General features: G+C 51.0%; 1 protein-coding gene across 2 annotated transcripts in view; it reads right to left on the bottom strand.

Annotated features, from left to right (window-relative positions):
• Positions 1–17,699, bottom strand: part of UBASH3B (ubiquitin associated and SH3 domain containing B) — a 140,216-nt gene that overhangs the window by 17,275 nt on the left and 105,242 nt on the right. For both annotated transcript variants that reach the window (XM_047071215.1, XM_047071216.1), the window contains exons 4-10: positions 17,469–17,667; positions 13,940–14,109; positions 7,951–8,159; positions 3,739–3,871; positions 2,428–2,548; positions 1,670–1,792; positions 361–453 (exon numbers count right to left, since the gene is read on the bottom strand). In XM_047071215.1, the coding sequence (XP_046927171.1) occupies positions 361–453; positions 1,670–1,792; positions 2,428–2,548; positions 3,739–3,871; positions 7,951–8,159; positions 13,940–14,109; positions 17,469–17,667 (1,048 nt within the window). The remainder of the gene's footprint in view (positions 1–360; positions 454–1,669; positions 1,793–2,427; positions 2,549–3,738; positions 3,872–7,950; positions 8,160–13,939; positions 14,110–17,468; positions 17,668–17,699) is intronic.

Below are 17,699 nucleotides of genomic sequence, written 5' to 3'. Positions count from 1 at the left end.
TATGATTTGGGGACTCTTTGCAAAGACCTCTTCCATAGGAATCCTGGCTAAAAATTCCAAAAATTTTTAAGTTTTTCTTTTCTTTGAGAGGAAAAGTACAAGTGAGAGAGAGGCAGGGAGCGAGAGGCACCGAATCCGAAGCAGGCTCTGAGCTGTCCGCACAGGGCTCGAACCCACAAACTGGGAGATCATGGCCTGAGCCAAAGTCAGATGCTTAACCGACTGAGCCACCCAGGCGCCCCTAAAAATTCCCAATGTGAAGCTCTCAATTGGCTCATGTCCCATGAGTCCAGGGTAATTTGGGTGTGGGGCTGCCTAGAGGCAGAAGGGTGGAGTTAGTCGACCTTTGTCGAGTCTAACCTTTCAAGATGTTGTACGCAGTCTGAACACAACGCAGAGATGGGGAGCAGTAGACGTGGTCGATAATGGTGTTGCTCTCTAGTAAGGCTTCACCTGCAAAGGAAGGCAGACCGTTTGGTGGATTCACTCAGCCTCAGCTGGACCTCCGTGTGGGAGGGGGTGGCGGGCAGAGCCTGCGAACCCCTTTTTCAGCGGGGGCTCACACAGAGCCGGCAGTATCAGCCTCGTTTCTGGCCCATCCCCTCATCTGTGTTCCCATGAAAGAGCCCCAGTGGAAGACCCCCCGCCTCGTCTTTTTCTCTGCTTCTCTCTGGTGCTAACGAGCAGCAACTTACCCATCTAGGAGAGACCCCGAAACCTGACCGTGCTCTGATTTGCCACTTGTGATGTAAGCGAGATGGCTTCTATTGTGACCGTTAGGTCTTGTTTCACACTTATCCCGTGCTGAACAAGATCTTAACCTGTCATCGTCTTATTAGAGAACAGAGGTAGATCCCAACACCTGCTGCTTCCACACTTCCTCACAGAATACGCTTCTTTTCTCTACTGGATAAAGTCTAGATGCCTTAATATGGGGGGCAAGGTCTTCCGTAAACTTGTCTTTATCCGCGTCACCAACCTTCTCTCCTGTGTGGCTCACAAGCCATGTTCTAGAAAACGAGAGCTTTTTCCTAAGTATTTTCGATATTATTTCTCACCTCTCGGGAACACACTTCCCACCTTCCCGCTCTTTCTCTACCCAGCTGACTTCCCTTCTCTTTGTGTGTGTGTGTTTTAATGCTCCCATATTACTCTGTACGCAGTTCTATTCCTGACGATACCAGACTGTACAAGTTTGTTCCCCTGAGGGCGGGGACTCTGCTTGCGTCCCCGGCACCTAGCAAAGGACCTCGCCCCAAGTGATCAGTGAATATGTTAAATGATTGAACAGGACAAGGCTGCTGTCTCTGCCTGGCAGGTATGGAACAGACCTGCAAAGAACGGACCGTCTTCAAAGGATCAGTTGGCCTGTCTACATCCAGCCACTCCAGGATTCTCCTCCCCTGCGCAGTAGATGCTGACCTTGCCCCATCACTGGGCCACACAGCCCTCAAGGGGTCACACCTGCTTCACTTTGGTAAACCGGCCTAGCGCCCAGCACAGTGTCCTGAACTTAATGGTTATGTAATAAATCCCTTCTGAATTGGAGAAATACACTACTTGTAGGAAAGTTGGAGGAAGCCCTGGGAAGTGTCCTGGCCTGCCCACTGGAACCAGTCTTTGGAAGGAGCAGCCAGGAGAGGCTGTGCAATCACCCCAGGACACTCACCCACCAGTCTTGCTTGCATACATCCAAACACGGTGATCGGAGCATCTTTCTCATAGTCCCGGAAACCACCACTCCGCTGAGGTAAGCTATGAGGCATGTTCAGGTTGGTGCGTATGTAGCGGCCTGGAAAGAAAAGAAAAAAATCAGACAAAAGACGACTTTCTGTTTTCCTCAGGACTTCTGTTGCTGATCCCGACAGCCCTCCACTTCCATTCCTTGTTTGGCCAAAGACACCGAATTGAACTTTCTAGAAACTGTTGAGGCTGACGCTTTTTCTGTGGTAGAGTCTTGGAATCCACCCCTCCGTTCTACTGACAGAAAACTACCTCTTGCCACGTCTGTGTGAAAGTAACAACCATACACTGTAAGGCAGGAGAATTCTGTGCTACGCCGGCCTCTTTCTCTTAGACACGTCACTCAAAGGGAACTGGAACCAAAATGAGCCAGGGTGATTTAATGGAGGGAATTCTGGCCACAGAATCAGGACACCTGTCTCTGCCTCCGCCAAATGACCACGGGCGAGACATTTGTTTCTTTGGTCCTTGGTGTCCCAGTTTATGGAATAGGGGACAAGAACACTTACCTCTTCGCTAACACTCAAGACGATCGGGAAGGACTTAGATTGTAACACATTCTAGGCATTTCCTATATAGCACGGGAACCAGGAAGGACTCCCGTCTAGACGAATGTAGCTTGACTGTGCCCCCTAGAGGCCATAAAGGGTACGCCGATGCTAAGCAGGCCAACGCAGCACTCACCTTTGGCATCAAAGCACTGGGATAGCCAGTACTTCCCAAACACAACATCCATCCTCTCACCGTGCCGACACACAAAGAGGCATCTCTTCTGAGGGCCAGGCTGGCTATTGACCCTCAGGGGCTGCAGAGCAAGAAAGGCCATTAGTAGGTAACACAGTGGGGGCAGGAAGACACCTCCTACAGACCTCACAAGTTAGTTTGAGGCTCAGATGAGATGAATGGCACGCGTTCTGCAAAATCAGAAGGGCTGTGAAAATTGCCTCACCGTTGCGGTTGCCGTGTGGGACTAGCATTTGGCCGGTAGGGGAACGGGCAGACCGCTTGGGCTACCGCTCAGAGGTACACCCAGCCAGTACGTGCCTCTAGTCATCTAGCCCCCCTCTACAGGGATACTTCATCAACTTCAGAGGGCGAGGACTGTTAATCACAACAGTGCCTGCCTCCCCTCTAACACATGGTGGGTAGACCGAATGGACGGTCTCCTCCAGCAACGAGGTTCTTCTCTGGCTATTCTAATCGTACTTTTGTCTCTCTCGTCTGGCCACACGCGCGTTGGTGTTCCCGCAAATGGTTCAGGGAGGTCAGCGGTGACGAAATAGGCCAGTCTAGTCAAAGGCGTGTCCAAATGACCTTGGGTTCTGGGAGGGCTGGGTGGATCCTTCCACATGTTTCTATATTCCTTCCTTCTGATGGCCAGCTATTCCCCGTTTGCTTCGTGTGGTCACCTTCACGTGGGCTGGTACTTTACACGTGCTGCCCGTTAGTTGCCCCGACAGGGTTAATAGGCGGGATAATGGCATGATCTTTCCTGTTTCTTCTGCTCGTCCCTAATTCAGGCCCTGGGCTCCAGCCAATGTGATCTAGTCTCTTGATCCTCCACTTGCCTTTGCCTCTCTTGTTCCAAACGATCCCCACCCCTACGTTCTCCATTTTGCAACATGTCTGGCATCTGTTGAGCACTCAGACATACATACAGGTGCCAGGCACTGTGCCGAGGGCCTTATTTTGTTTTTAATCTCACGATGGCCTATGAAACAGAACTATTACGACTTTACAGGTAACATGTCCTTCCCTCTGTAGAACCTCTTCCTCTGCCAGCCTAGACCCAGATGCCAGTAGGTGCGATCAGTACCACCCACCCGACTCTCCCTGGCCTTAAATTCTGTGCGTCTTTTGTAAAATTGTGCGTCGTCGCCCCCAAGAGACCTAGGACCCTTGGGGGCACCAAGGGCAAGCCCTCACACTCCGCAAAGACGTGCTCAGTGAATCCTGAAGTAGAGTCGAGGATGCGGCCCCGATGGTCAGCCTTACCTGCGTGGGTTGGCAGATGATAGTCAGGGGAGCCGTCTCCCCCGGGCCCTGGTCCTCATACTGCCGTCTGTCCACCACACCATCGCCAAATGAGAGGGCGTTCGAAGACGCCGTGTTCAAGATGGAGTGAGAACTGTAGGGGAAGATGAGGACGCCGTTAACTGTTTGGGCCAGGAGTCATTAGCACGTCACCCTTGGGCTCAAGGGGAGCGTGGGAATTCGCGGGAAACACGCCCAGGGCGACGGGTGGGAAAGCCGAGGAGGCGACACCCCCTTTCGGGAGGGGAACAGCTTCTTCTCTACTTAGGTCTTGCAGTGGCTAAACTAGGGGAAGATGGATTTCTGTACTTGGAACAGATGTGTTCATCTCTCTGGGTAGGGATGGGGCCCTGATTTCGTGCCAATCAGGATGCCACCGCCGCGGCTGGCGCCGAAGGCATGTTAAAGAATAATGAGTTTTCAATTTTGTGCCATTGTTTCCAGCTATTTTTCTGGCTCCAAAGAAGAAAACAATTCCCGTTGCCTTTAATCTTTTTCCATGGCGATTTCCATCCGAACTGACAAACGAGAGGGAGGATTTGTACTGTCTCCACCAATGTGCCTGTGGGTCTTAACTGAGGAGGAAACCCGATGGCCATCATCCTCTCTTCCACCTTCTTCGGTGGCCCCACCCCTCTCCCCAACTCAGTAACACCTCCGACACGATGATTAAACACAGAATTCTTTCGGAGGAAGCCGTTCTCGCCAGATGGATGGAGCCGGGGGCCCAAGAGCTCTCATCTCTGGGTTTTACACCGTAGCTACAGAAGCCCCAAAGAGGCCTCGCTGACAGCGAGGCAGCAGATTGTGCCGTGTTTGAGTTACTGTGATTAGTAAGTCCTCCAAAAGGCTTTACCTAATAAACACTGCAATTCAACTACGGTCGCAAGGCGAATCCAGTGAACATCTCTTTCTGCCTCACTGAGCGGTGTTCAAGGGAGAGCATTTGCATTTGAGATTTCTCGCTTCTTTGCAGCTAGGGTAGCCGTATGTTTCAATCTGCTCAAACCCGAGTCCTGGTCTGTACCTGTTGACCTACTCTGTTCGGGAATATTTCATTTTAACACAGCAGTATTCTTCGAATTTCATTTTGGAAAAGCCCTTTTTATAGTCAGCGATGCAACAAAGCTAACTGGCTGTTAGGAAAACAGTTGTTTTTTTTTTTAAGGCTCTTAAGAATTTTAGGATCCCCTTCCAGTCTCTTTTTTTTTTTGACTGTAAATAGACTCCTCCTACTGACAAAGGCTTCAGAAGCCTCACACCCTGCAAAAGTGGCCTTTCAGCCCTAGTGCATATCAGAATCGCCAGGAGAGCTTTAAAAAAAAATACACGGCTGGGCCCGACTTGTCACAGATTGTGATTCAGCAGATCTGGGCGCGGAGGGGGTTGGGGGTGGGGGACGGGGGGGGTGGCGGGAAGCTGTCATCTAACAAAGCTGCATCAGCAAGTGTGATGTGCAGCCTGAGAGACCAACTGGAAAAATTAAGCAACTGTAGACCAAGAAAATCTAGTGCCATTCACAGTCGGAGAGACAGGCTGTTCTCCTTTGCAAACATCACAGTTAAAGAAAATTTGGTTTCGCTGTCTGATTCATCAAAGCTTCGGGGCCTGAAGTGTCTGGATAGACAGAATCGGCTTGACGTCCTGCTTGTACACGTCCCTTAATTTCTTTATTACAGCTGTGAAGACACTGGCAGAGTCCCTCCTCTCTCTCTCTCTCTCTCTCCTCTTCAGCTCGGTTGGCAAGGAAAATGCCAACCTTCTTCTCAACTGTCACTGTAATCAAAGGACCGGGCTCACTTTGAGACAGTCTGGTGCTGTCACTTCCATTAAGACAACAGTCAGATGCTTTGTGCTGAGAGATTGCGTAGGGAGGAAGCTGGGCCTGATACCCAGGACATCTTCTCAAGGACCAGGGCCGGGTGCTGGCACTTTCCCAGACACAGCAGTCCTGTGCGTAAGCCCGGAAGGACCGGCCAGCCCCCACCCATAATTCAAAGGACACAGTGGGGCTTCACCAACTGACAAGTATTGAGAGACACTCAGAACCAGGCGAGATGCCCTAATCAGGGTGGCAGGAAAAGATTTCCTCAGGGGCCACCCGGGTGGCTCGGTCGAGCGGCGGACTTCCGCTCGGGTCATGATCTCGCGGTTTGGGAGTTCGAGCCCCACATCGGGCTCGCTGTCAGCGCAGAGCCCGCTTCAGAGCCTCTGTCTTCCTCTCTCTCTCTCTCTCTGCCCCTCTCCTACTCACACTCTCTCTCAAAAATAAATGTTAAAAAATAGATAAAAAATACTTTCTTATGAGTGACTTCAAACTGAGAAGAACCGGGCAGAAAGGGCGATGAAAGGTCACTCCTTGTGGCCTGAGTCCCCTCTGCGACCTGCCATCGGGTCAGCCAGGTCACTGAAGGAGCATCTCCTGTGGCTGTACCTCCTCAAGGCTAACTTTAGTTGGGGGAGAGAGAAGATCCGTCTTATCAGGAGCCTCCTTACATCATTTCTGCTTCTGGAGTTAAATAGGAAAGTACAGTTCTTCTATAGGATCACCTCGGGAAGAGACATTTGATTGGACAAGCATGCAAGAGAGGACTGGAAAACACGAGGTAGAAAAATCAGAAAGCTAACAGCTTTTTAGGTTCAGTGCTATTACGGGTGTGGCACTTATCCGTGTAAAGCTAAGTCCTTCACTGTGGTCTTTATAACGCTCCTGTGAGGTAAATGCAATTATCCTCCCCACCTTATAGAGTAACAGACGGGGGCTCAGAGAGGTGATGTAACTTGGCCAAGGTCACACAGCTTTTAAGTGGGAGTGTTAAGATTTGAACCCAAGACTAGCGGCCTAAAAACTCAAATTCTTGATTACGGGGTCCTAACAGCTAACACTAGCCTTTCCCCACTCTCAGCAGCACTGGCTGCGGAAGCTGACCGTTTCAGATACGGTTCCAGGGCAGTATCATCGGTAGGGACCTCTCCAGAGAATAGGAGGTGGCACGCAAACGTCCTGTGGTCCGTGGACCCGTGTTTCCGCCTGAGCTCTAATTTGGACAGCAGTGGGTCTGGAAACAGTACTCTGGAATGGGTCAGCAGGCCTTCTCCCAACTACTCTGCTCCAACTTCTAGCCCGACTTTTTTTTTTTTTAAAACAAAAGGTCTGAGAGCTGTGCATCATATCATTTTAGTGTTCAGTGTATCCACAGATAATATGCTTCACTCGTTTTTCTAAGGGATAAAACGGTGACTTTGGAAACACAACGTAGATGTTCAGAAGCCTTTCTGAGAACGCAAATGTTTGGGGAACACGAGGCAGCTTTGACCTTCCGACTGTGCCCCGAAAAGCTGGATGTTCATGGGCGGGGGGGTGGCGGGGGGTGGACCAAAAGGAAGCGGAAGGAATTGCTGGGTAGGGGGTTGTTAAGGAGGAAGGTGTTCTCTCCCATCTTTGGGTTTGTGGTTTGCCTGCTTGCTGCTGAGTGGGGGGAGAGAACCTTTTCTTTTCTCCCTCCGGGCAACGCACTCCCTGAAAGTGCCCCTCTCGCCTTCTCTTCCACGGCGGTAATAACAATGTTAGACGCACCACGCAGCTGGTGCTCAGAGCTTCCGGCTCTCAGCCACGTTGGCACAGAACAAGAGAGAGGAAAAACAAATCAGCATGCGCACCCTGGCGAGACGCCTGCATGTGCTAGGGAAGGGCTGGCTGGCTTTGAGCGTCTCCGATTAAGAAAGAGAAGGTGCCTCCTGTGCCCGTTTCATCTGCCGAGGCAAAGCTGGCCCTACAGCACGGTCCACGCTGACCGTGCGACCAGTTTGGGGGCAAACCAGTCGTGAGGGATGGGTGGAAAGTTCCCACTCTAGAGGACACTGGGGGCACCGCGTGTCTTTTTACGGTTCTGGCAGTTGCCCATTTCTTTAGACGGTCTCTCTCTAGGTGCTCATGCGCCACGTCGGAGGACTCGCTCAAGGCCACCTAGCAAGCGAGGGGCAGTTAGGTCTCCTGACCCTTGCAAAGCCTTCCACTGCCGGTCTGGCTGGCTTATTGGGAACCTGCCCAGCGGTTCTGGGGAGTCAGAACCAACAGCTTTCCTCCCATCTCCTAAGCCCGTTTCCCCACCACCTGCCCACAGCCCGTGGTGATCTCCCAAAGCAGCAGGTGAAGGACGTGAGTCTGCTTACCCGTGAAATATCCAGGTGCTGCATTCGTCGGCCTTGGTGATGTAATTCTCCGGCAACAGTCCGGAGCAGCCCGTGGTTAAGGACGTGCCGTAGATCCAGCCCTCGCTGGTGCTGGTCTGCTCCATCGGAGACATGAAGACGAAATCCCCAGGGACCAGCTCTAGCTCGTCGTCATTCTGTGGGGTGTACGGGTAGATCACCTGGAGCGTCTGAGAGAGGAGGAGAGGGAGGAGTGAGGCCCAGTCTGAGCGCCCCCGGGGCACGTCTGCGTGTCCCGCTTCCAGATGCGGACGTTGCAGGCGTCCCTGGGGTCTGCAGGCTCTGAGTAGATTTGCACTCCGATCCGAAAGCATGTCTCCCCCCCCCCCCCCCAGGGTATTGTAGATGTGTGCCTGGTCCTGCTGGATGGTTCCAGACTTCCCTTCAGGCAGGCCTTTCTTCCTTTCAGGATGCAAGATAGTTTTCTGAAATTTATCTGAAAGCCCATAGGCGCGCTATTAAGCTGCTATACAAATGGGGTTGGACCTATCTCCCCTTCTCCATCTGCGGTAGGCACCCTAATAGACACCTGAAACCCCACTCGTGGAAAGCCAGTCTTCCGTATGGGGGTTACAGACGGTCTGGGTGCAGACACTCTCCTGTAGGAAGGCTTTGGGACCGACGCATTTCCCCTTATAAGTCACTCTGGGGCTTAAACAAGGCAGTCTCTGCCTTCAAGGAGCTTTCTTTAAACCTACATTAAAAAAAAATTTTTTTTTAATGTCTATTTTTGAGGGGGAGGGGAAGGGGCAGAGAGGCAGAGGGAGACACAGACTCCTAAAGCAGGCTCCAGGCTCCCAGCAGTCGGCACAGAGCCCGACGCGGGGCTCGAACTCCCAAACCCTGAGATCATGACCTGAGCCGAAGTCCGATGCTTAACCAACTGAGCCACCCAGGTGCCCCTAAACCCACGTTTTCGACAAAGACCTTGAAAGAAAAATATCTTTCACAGCCATCAGCGTATACAGTACGTCTGTGTAACCAGCTTTCACCGGCAACCAGATGGAAACCACGTGTCTCTTCTCTGGGCTCATAAAGGGCCTTCAGAGCCAACCAGAGGCCATACTGCTTGGCTGACGCACTTGATGTTTTGCGTCCTTTCCCGGTAGACACAAACAGCATGGGCACGAAGATATTTTGGAAAAACATCTTCCTGATTTCTCATTAACAGCAAGGGTCCTCGATTGTAAGGAAGACATTTCTCTCCTATTTATCTCACATGGGACACTGAGATGGAGATCCTTTAACAGACTTTCCCGAAGTTCCAAAGTCATTACTGGCAGGCTAACCATTCTGCTTCCACCTTCAGGCTGTTAACTTGGGCCTCAGTTTTCTCATCGGTAACCTAATGCCTGGATTATAACAGTTAATGAGACCATCTAAGGAAACTCTTTAGGACGGAGCCTGTATCCAGAAGGCGCATCATTATGTCTATTGAACCAGGACACCTGATCTCCCTTCTCGCCTGACCCCCCCCCCCCCCCCCCGGACTGTGTGCTCGTGAGCTAATCAGCTGTGTGTCTGCCAAGGTGACACATCGGAACATGTTTCATGGAACTTCCTTCTGGAAGTCTCTAAGGAAAGGCACTGGCAAAAAGGTGATTTTTTTTTTCCTCAGAGAATGCAAATAAAAATGCACAGGACTCCGTGGTACCACTGGATTCTGATTTTCCTTTCGCTCGGGGCCCCCGTTTCTTTCCCTATTTCTTTTCCAGTATCTTTCAGCTCCAGATCGTTGCCCCTGGTGGCCTCCCGCTCCTTCCCCTGTCCTCTGCCACGTTCGTGCTCAAACCACCATTTCCAAACTAGCCAGGGAGGTAGTTTCTGCTTCGTTGTGAAAACAGCTTGCGGAAAGAAAAGAAAAACTCTCTTAAGCTAGGTATGCGATGATCCACCAAAAGGAACACTCCTTTTCCCGGAACAGGGTGGAGAGAGGCACCGAGTCATGGGGGAACAAGTCGAAACTTCTGTCTCTTAGATCCTCAAGCATAGCACAGTTTTGACTAATTAATTATGCCTTTGGCCCAGAAGTGTCTTTCCTTCGAGAAACTCAAAGTGACTTCAGAACACTCGTTCCCCCTATCACTTGGCGGGGGCAGGGTGAGTATTCTGTCTCCAGGTTACCTCCAAGGAAATCGAGGCACAGCAAAGGAGCATAGGAGACCATGTGTCCTAGGACCTTGTGTCCTAGACCTTGTGTCCTAGGGTAGTTAGGCAACAAGGAGCTTCGATTTATTGAATAAGCAATACGATAATTAAGATATTGCAGCAAATCTAAAATTATAACTCGTGCCCATGTCCCCACAGCCCATTCAAAAGCTCGTGCAAAAAGCCTACGTTTGAGAGATACCAGGAGACATGCCTAGTTTTGCACTACATTATACTCTTTTTCAAGTTTTTTTTTAAGCTTCTTTGTTTTGAGAGAGACACAGCACGAGCGGGGGAGGAGCAGAGGGAATCCCAGGCAGGCTCTGTGCCATCAGCGCAGAGCCTGACGCAGGGCTCGAACCCACGAACCGTGAGATTAAGACCTGAGCCGAAGCCAAGAGTTGGACGCTTAACCCAACAAGCCACCCAGGCGCCCCTATACTCTTTTATGTTTACCACTGACCTGCAAGAGTTGTGGGGTCTATCTCGAGTTTGTTCCTCCCCTCGTGCAGGGCAGCTGCAACCCTACGTGGGGTAGGAGCCTAACATCCTTGCCTTCGAAGCTCTTTATGCTCCTAGCACAGCAGGAGCTGCAACACTTCTGTCTTGCACCCACCCGGGGCTACATATTACGGCCCTTCTATCATCTTCTTTTGTAGCCTGCACGACAGCAGCAGTCCAGCAAAATACTATTGCCGTTGTCCGCAGGAGACAACGTAGGACGGGAGCGTTCTAAATTTTTTTTTTTTTTTTTCAACGTTTATTTATTTTTGGGACAGAGAGAGACAGAGCATGAACGGGGGAGGGGCAGAGAGAGAGGGAGACACAGAATCGGAAACAGGCTCCAGGTTCTGAGCCATCAGCCCAGAGCCCGACGCGGGGCTCGAACTCACGGACCGCGAGATCGTGACCTGGCTGAAGTCGGACGCTTAACCGACTGCGCCACCCAGGCGCCCCGGACGGGAGTGTTCTAGAAGCTGTGAAAGTGAACCTAACAACTGCTGAAGGGATGGAGCCAGGGTCTGGAGCCACGTGTGCTTTTTTGTCCTTCCTCAGATTTCTGTCGCTCGGCATATAAACCGGGCACGGCCCAACGCAGTCCCTAACACGGAAAACTACGCGAAGCACAGGCAGGCATTTGCAGGTCGGAATCAAAGGGAGAACCAGCAGAGGGAGGAGACCTAGGAGTTCTCCCAAGCATGGCTTGCTGCGTGCTCTTGTCCAAACCACTTTCCTTCTCTAGACCTCTGTTGCCTCAGTGGAACCGTGAACGGTCCTGGGGACAGAAGGCAGGCAAGAAAAGGTATGCAGGGGGGGGCTCAGGGAAAGCCAAATGACCTCAGAGAGAGAGAGAGAGAAAGAGCTGTATCAGAAGGAACAGTAATAAATGAGCTTTTACAAATCAGAGATAAAAGCGGCCAAGTTATTTTTAGAAAATAATTCGTGTGGGCGCTTGCTGCCTCTTTCCCTCCGTGCCAAGTGCGCAGAATGTGGGTCAGGCAGAAAAGCAATTACCCTTTGATTTAACTGGAGGGCAGTGTTGATTAGAAGATATTCCTGGTAAAATTCCATTGCCACCTTCCCTCTCTGAGAAAGGTGACTTCTCACAGCCCATCTGCATGCAACCCTTGACTTCCTTTTTCTTTGTCCTTGTGAGGAGTCCGGTCAGCCACACCTCTCTCGTTATATTTAGGGCTCATCCTGAGCAATTCCAGGAGATGTCAGAATTCTTAAGCAAGATCAAGCCCCGTCTCCTTGGTGTGTCTTTCCAGAAACTTCCATCAAATGACTTGGAAGGAGGGCAGGACATTCTTGTCAGCGGGGCCAGACAAAGCTGCATGTCCCTGATGCTCGCAGGCCCCGTGCCCTGGCCCGGACCTCTGGTTCATGGGTCAGCTCTTCTCAACATTCCAAGACAGTGGTGAGATCAGCTGGTCTAGACCCTGAGATTTCATTCAACTGTGTTTCATATTTTACAAGAGGGTAGGAGGATGGTTCAGTCAGCTGAGCGGCCGACTCTTGATTTTGGCTCAGGTCATGATTTCACGGTCGTGGGATTGAGCCCCACGTTGGGCTTCTCTCTCCCTCTGCCCCCACCCCCACCCCTGCTCACACATGTGCGCTCTCTTTCAAAACAAATAAACTTAAAAAAGCCAACAGAGATATTAAGAGGCTAGATAACCTGCCAAAAATATCAGCCCTTTTACTGTTGAGAAACTGGAAGCAAATTTGATTTCATAAATGTATTTACACTAGATGACAAGTTTCTCATTAAACTGTGTGGTCTTTTTTTTTTTTTTTTTTTCCAGATGGGCTGCTTGTTTTTATTGGTCAGAATCCCTGGGTTCTGGCTTCAGCTCTGGTCCTAAATTGCTAATTAGCTATGGACCAGCCACTTGCCACTCTCTTTGTCTCAGCTTTTCCTTAAAACAAAGGGCAATATTACTCTTCAGAGTAGCATAGGCTTGTCTTGGAAATCACTATCGATTCCCTCAAAAGGGAAATTATGCCTAGGATTATGCCAACCTTCCCACGTGCACTGGGAATCAGTGGTCCCACTCAGGCCTCCCAGGGGATGCACGTAATTGTCACAACATGTCGCCTCTGTTTTTTATTTCATGTATCTGCTCTCTCTCCCCTGCTGGACTCAAACTCCTTGAGGACAGGACCACATTTAAAAATTCTAGTATATTTCTGGGAATGCAAGCTGGTGCAGCCACTCTGGAAAACAGTATGGAGGTTCCTCAAAAAAACTAAAAATATAACTACCCTACGACCCAGCAATTGCACTACTAGGCATTTATCCAAGGGATACAGGTGTGCTGTTTCGAAGGGACACATGCACCCCCATGTTTATAGCAGCACTATCAACAATAGCCAAAGTATGGAAAGAGCCCAAATGTCCGTCGATGGATGAATGGATAAAGAAGATGTGGGATATATACACAATGGAGTATTACTCGGCAATCCAAAAGAATGAAATCTTGCCATTTGCAACTACGTGGATGGAACTGGAGGGTATTATGCTAAATGAAATTAGAGAAAGACAAAAATCCTATGACTTCACTCATATGAGGACTTTAAGAGACAAAACAGATGAACATAAGGGAAGGGAAACTAACGTAATAGAAAAACAGGGAGGGGGACAAAACAGAAGAGACTCATAAATATGGAGAACAAACTGAGGGTTACGGGAGGGGTTGTGGGAGGGGAGATGGGCTAAAAGGGTAAGAGGCACTAAGGAATCTACTCCTGAAATCACTGTTGCACTGTATGCTAATTTGGATGTAAATTAAAAAAAATAAAATTAATAAAAAATAAAATTCTAGTATGTTCCATGGTAACTTACATAGATACTTAGCAAGTATCTGTTAATTATGTGTTCAGATATATATATATATATATATTTGTATTTCTGTGTCCTCCTTACCTAAGATCTGGATGAGGTCTTCTATTAACTCCATGAATTTATAGAATTAAAATCTTTTCCAACATACTTTTCTACTCTCCCTTTTCACTTCTGTATCATTCCAGTAAGGTTGGCAGGGCAGACAGGACAACGGGGCTATTACACAGATGAGTCACTTGTGTGACTGCAAGTTCACACAACTTGAGGAGGAGGGCTGCAAGTTCAGAACTTCCCAAGGAAGCAGGCCGAGCCCGGAGGAAATTGTGGTCCGGTGCTCACTCCACTGCTTTCCTTTGGTCCCCATCTCCCTGTAGCAGGGAGCTGCCCGTGCTCCCGGTTCTGGCCGCACCCCCTGTGCCTCCGGTAGGGTCAGGAGCCACAGTGAGACATTACCTCATGGTTGGCAAACCGGATATCTCGCGAGAATATGGTAGCCACCCAGTCACAGCCGAGTTTGACATCGATGTTCTGGGCTAGTTTCTCCAGGGTGGGTAAGTGGCTAGCTTGGAAGTGGTAAGCCAGGGTTACGTGCAGCTGCTTCTTGTGAGGTTCCACGTGTACTTCTGGAAACAAAGGAAGGGAACCGTTATTGGAACGTGGTCAGCAGAGCAACGGTGGAGGCTCCAGGAAGAACACGGAAGGATTGCCCCCATAAACCCCGCCTCCCAAATGACAAAGGAGGGCGTCCTGTGGCCGGACAAGAGCTGCTGCTGTCCTTCACAGCAGCGGAATAAGGGGACAGGCAGGTGCAACAGATCGCGAACAGCCTACAGTTCGAGAGGGAAAGGGTCACACCTGGCTCCCGACAAGGGAAGCGGAGAGGTCATTGGGTCGGCTTTGCCTCCTAGTAACACACGGAGGATCACCAGCCCGAGGAGACCGTGACCTCAAAGGATGAGCTAATTCACGCCAAAGCAGAGATCCTGCGACGGCGTGCGGGCCAGGGCCGGATCACCGTCGTTTTGAAATCGCATCTCTTGGCTTCTGGGCGGCTCCGACAGAGGAGCCAGGGGAAAAGATGGAATATTTTCAAGGTCCAAGACAGGGTTTTCCAGGGTTTAAAACAGAATGATTCTCTGTTGTGGGGGCTGCCCCGTGCACTGTGGGGTCTGTGGCCACATCCCTGGCCCCTACCCACTAGATTCCGGTAGTACAACCTCAGAAGTTAGTTGTGGCAACCAAAAACGACTCCAGACACGGCCACGTGTGCCCCGGGGGATAAAATCTCCCCGACTGAAGCCACTGCTTTAAAGTATACAACGGACTGGTGGGGTGCCTGGGTGACGCGGTTAAACGTCCGACTCTCGATTTCGGCTCAGGTCGTCATCTCACGGTTCGTGAGTTCTAGCCCTGCATCGGGCTCTGTGCGGATAGCGTGGAGCCTGCTTGGGATTCTGTCTCTCCTCTTCTCTGCCCCTCCCCTGCTTGTGCTTTCTCTCTCTCTCAAAATACATAAGTAAACTTAAAAAAAAAAATATACAGACTGTGCTTCTAAGACACTGTAAGAAACAAAACAAAACGGTGAATTATGTTTCTCTTTTGTACATCTTTACATGGGGGAGATCCATCTACTGTCCAAGCTAGAACAGCGCAGAAGATACAACCAAAGGGAAGGTAGGGAATTTGCAAAGGTAGGGAATTAAGGGGCTTGTTCATGTCCCAGGGAGACAGATGTAGCAGTTGGATATTTTTCTGTTACACTACATCGTATTTTTTTTTTGGTGTAAGCCCCATGAGGCAAGGTTTTCTGTGTCCTGTGCTCAGCACGTGATATAGGCTTTTAGTATTCGGTCAATGATCGAACATACATGCATGGTGAATCTCCTTAAGCCACCCAGGACGGAGGAGGACAAGAAATCTACTTGCTGACGGACTCTGGGTCTGCAGAAAAGTCTAGAATATCGAGGCATAGGTTCTAGGGCCAAGACAGGATGGCCAACCATCCACATAAGGAGGCAAGAAGCTGGACCAGCTACCCAGGGCAGCGCCACCCGGTTCTCCCGGTCACCACCAGGGGGCCGCACAGGGGCAGAGATCGAGCGGCCAAGTTCTTAGAGAGCGTGGCCACAGATACTGGAGAAGAGCTGGCCCTCCCCTTGCCTACAAGGAAAGCAAGCAAGGGCCTCGCAGCCTCTCACTCATTATGCGCCTTAAGAGTCTGGCACAGTCCTGGCTGAGACCCGCTTTACACATTTGTGAAGGATTTGAGTTTTGTGGCCACACCACCAGTTTTGGGTCTTGTGGGAGTTTTAGTGGTTTTGGTAATAGCTACTGTGGGATGAAAAAGAGTCATTTTCCTGAAGTGGAGGGATAGGAACAGGAAACAATTTGCCTCTCTATTATGTCATTTCTCTGAAATATTAAGCCATGAAATGGCAGGCCCCAGTGAAGTCAGAAAGCAGAGCCTGGTCCCGGGAGAAGAAGGGGTGCCTGGGGAGGGGCTCTAAGGAGCCCCCCTCCCTAAGTAGAAGAGGTATCTTAAGGGTCAGAGCTCCTCTGAGAGGGGAGACCTCCCTGCAATCCTGCTCGGTGACGCTGAGCCTTCGCTACACTCTTTCTAGAATCCTGAGCCCTAACGGGGGCTTTTCTGGTAAAGAAAACTAAGCAAAATGGCAGGTGAGTTATAGGTCAGAGGTTCGGAGACCAAGGGGCAAAGCAGGGGTTTTACTCAGGTCTCTCCCGTCTCCATCCCTCCTTGAAAGGGGCAGGGTGCGGGGGGTGCTGGCCAACTCTGGGCCTCCTCCAGTTTGCATGCGATGCTCAGATTCAGCTGTACCGCTCACGCCCAGCTCTGCTCTGCTGGGGGCGGGGGGCGGGGGGGGGTCCACACAGGCCTCTGCACACACTTTGTTCCTTCCTGCCTGCAGGGCCCTTTCTCCACTGTAGGGATCCACATCGCCCAGCCCAGCATGCATTTCCTTTTTTGCGAAGGGGGAGCCACTGCATCCTATGATGGCCTTTCTCTTCTCAGAGCTCTCTCTGAGCACAGGTACTTGAACCTGTATCTCGGGCCTGGAGAAACCACTTGTTACGTTGCTTTCTTCACAGATGAACGCATCGCGGTCCCTAAGAAATACCCACTGATGGTGATTTCTCAAGGGAGCCAGCAGAAACTGCCCCCTGCCAACTCTTCCCCCCGCGACCCCACTGTCTGTCTGTCCCACTGCAGGTAAGGCTCACCTTGACCTAAGTGAGCTTGTCTGTACCTATAGGCAGACCGGAAAGCTCTGGCAACTTCTCCCACTTGTCCCCTCTCCGTGCTTCCTGCCTCTAAGTCAACACATATGCTGAGCATCTTTTAAGCTAATTCCTTTGGTGGGAAATCTCAGCTGGCTTGAACTAAGACCGGCCGTGGAAAGAGCAAGAAACAGTTTGAAGGGGTGACATTTCTGGACAGACTGTTGAAGCTTCGGGACCCCTCTAATGGGTTTCGGGGAGTTGCGGGACACGGGCCCGGTGGATCTATTTTCTGACACTAAGTGGCTCCACTCTATTCTCTGTGCTGTGCTACCCCGCCCAGCACAGCCCTGGGTCCTCACGGAGTGAGCTGTGAGACCCCGACAGAGGCCTTCATGGCAGGGAGGCTGGCAGGGAAGGAAGGCTCGTTAACTCTGAACTAGAGAGAGACAGTGGTGCTACAGAGGATGCGCTTACGGCTTCAGTGTGCAGCAGTGAGTTGTGAGCCTTCAACTTGGCTGTTGAGGGTCGACGCTGGACATTCTCCCAGGAGGCTTAGCAGAACAGTAGTTTGCTATTTTTAAGAGGGAGCCCACAGGTGCTGCAGGAAAGGGCTGTGCTCCGCGCATCCCTGCAGGGCCCTCCACCTGCCGGCCCCAGCCCAGCCGTCCATAACTTCCGATCCCTTTCCTTCCCCATTTTTGATGAACGGGACCCACGCCTGGCCTGGCAGCTGTCAGCTCACCGGTTTTGGACGCAGCCTCCGCGGCAAAGTCCGCGGCAAACTTCTTGAGGACCTCCGCGCTGTCTTCCTTCACGAAGAGGCCAATGAAGTTAGAGGAGGTATAGAGCTCCAGGGGCAGCGGGGCCGAGAACTTGCACTTCCAGCGACTGACCGTGGTCTGGAGGGCTTCCCCCAGGGCGTCCACCTTGCTGTCCTCACACTGGCAGGGGAAAACAAAACGCTCCATTCAGA

Source organism: Lynx rufus, unplaced genomic scaffold (genome assembly GCF_022079265.1).
Source record: "Lynx rufus isolate CCGP_SWC_20201006 ecotype Redwood Valley unplaced genomic scaffold, mLynRuf1.p SCAF_9, whole genome shotgun sequence".
Taxonomy (NCBI): Eukaryota; Metazoa; Chordata; class Mammalia; order Carnivora; family Felidae; genus Lynx; species Lynx rufus.
This window is presented reverse-complemented; position numbering and strand designations above follow the sequence as displayed.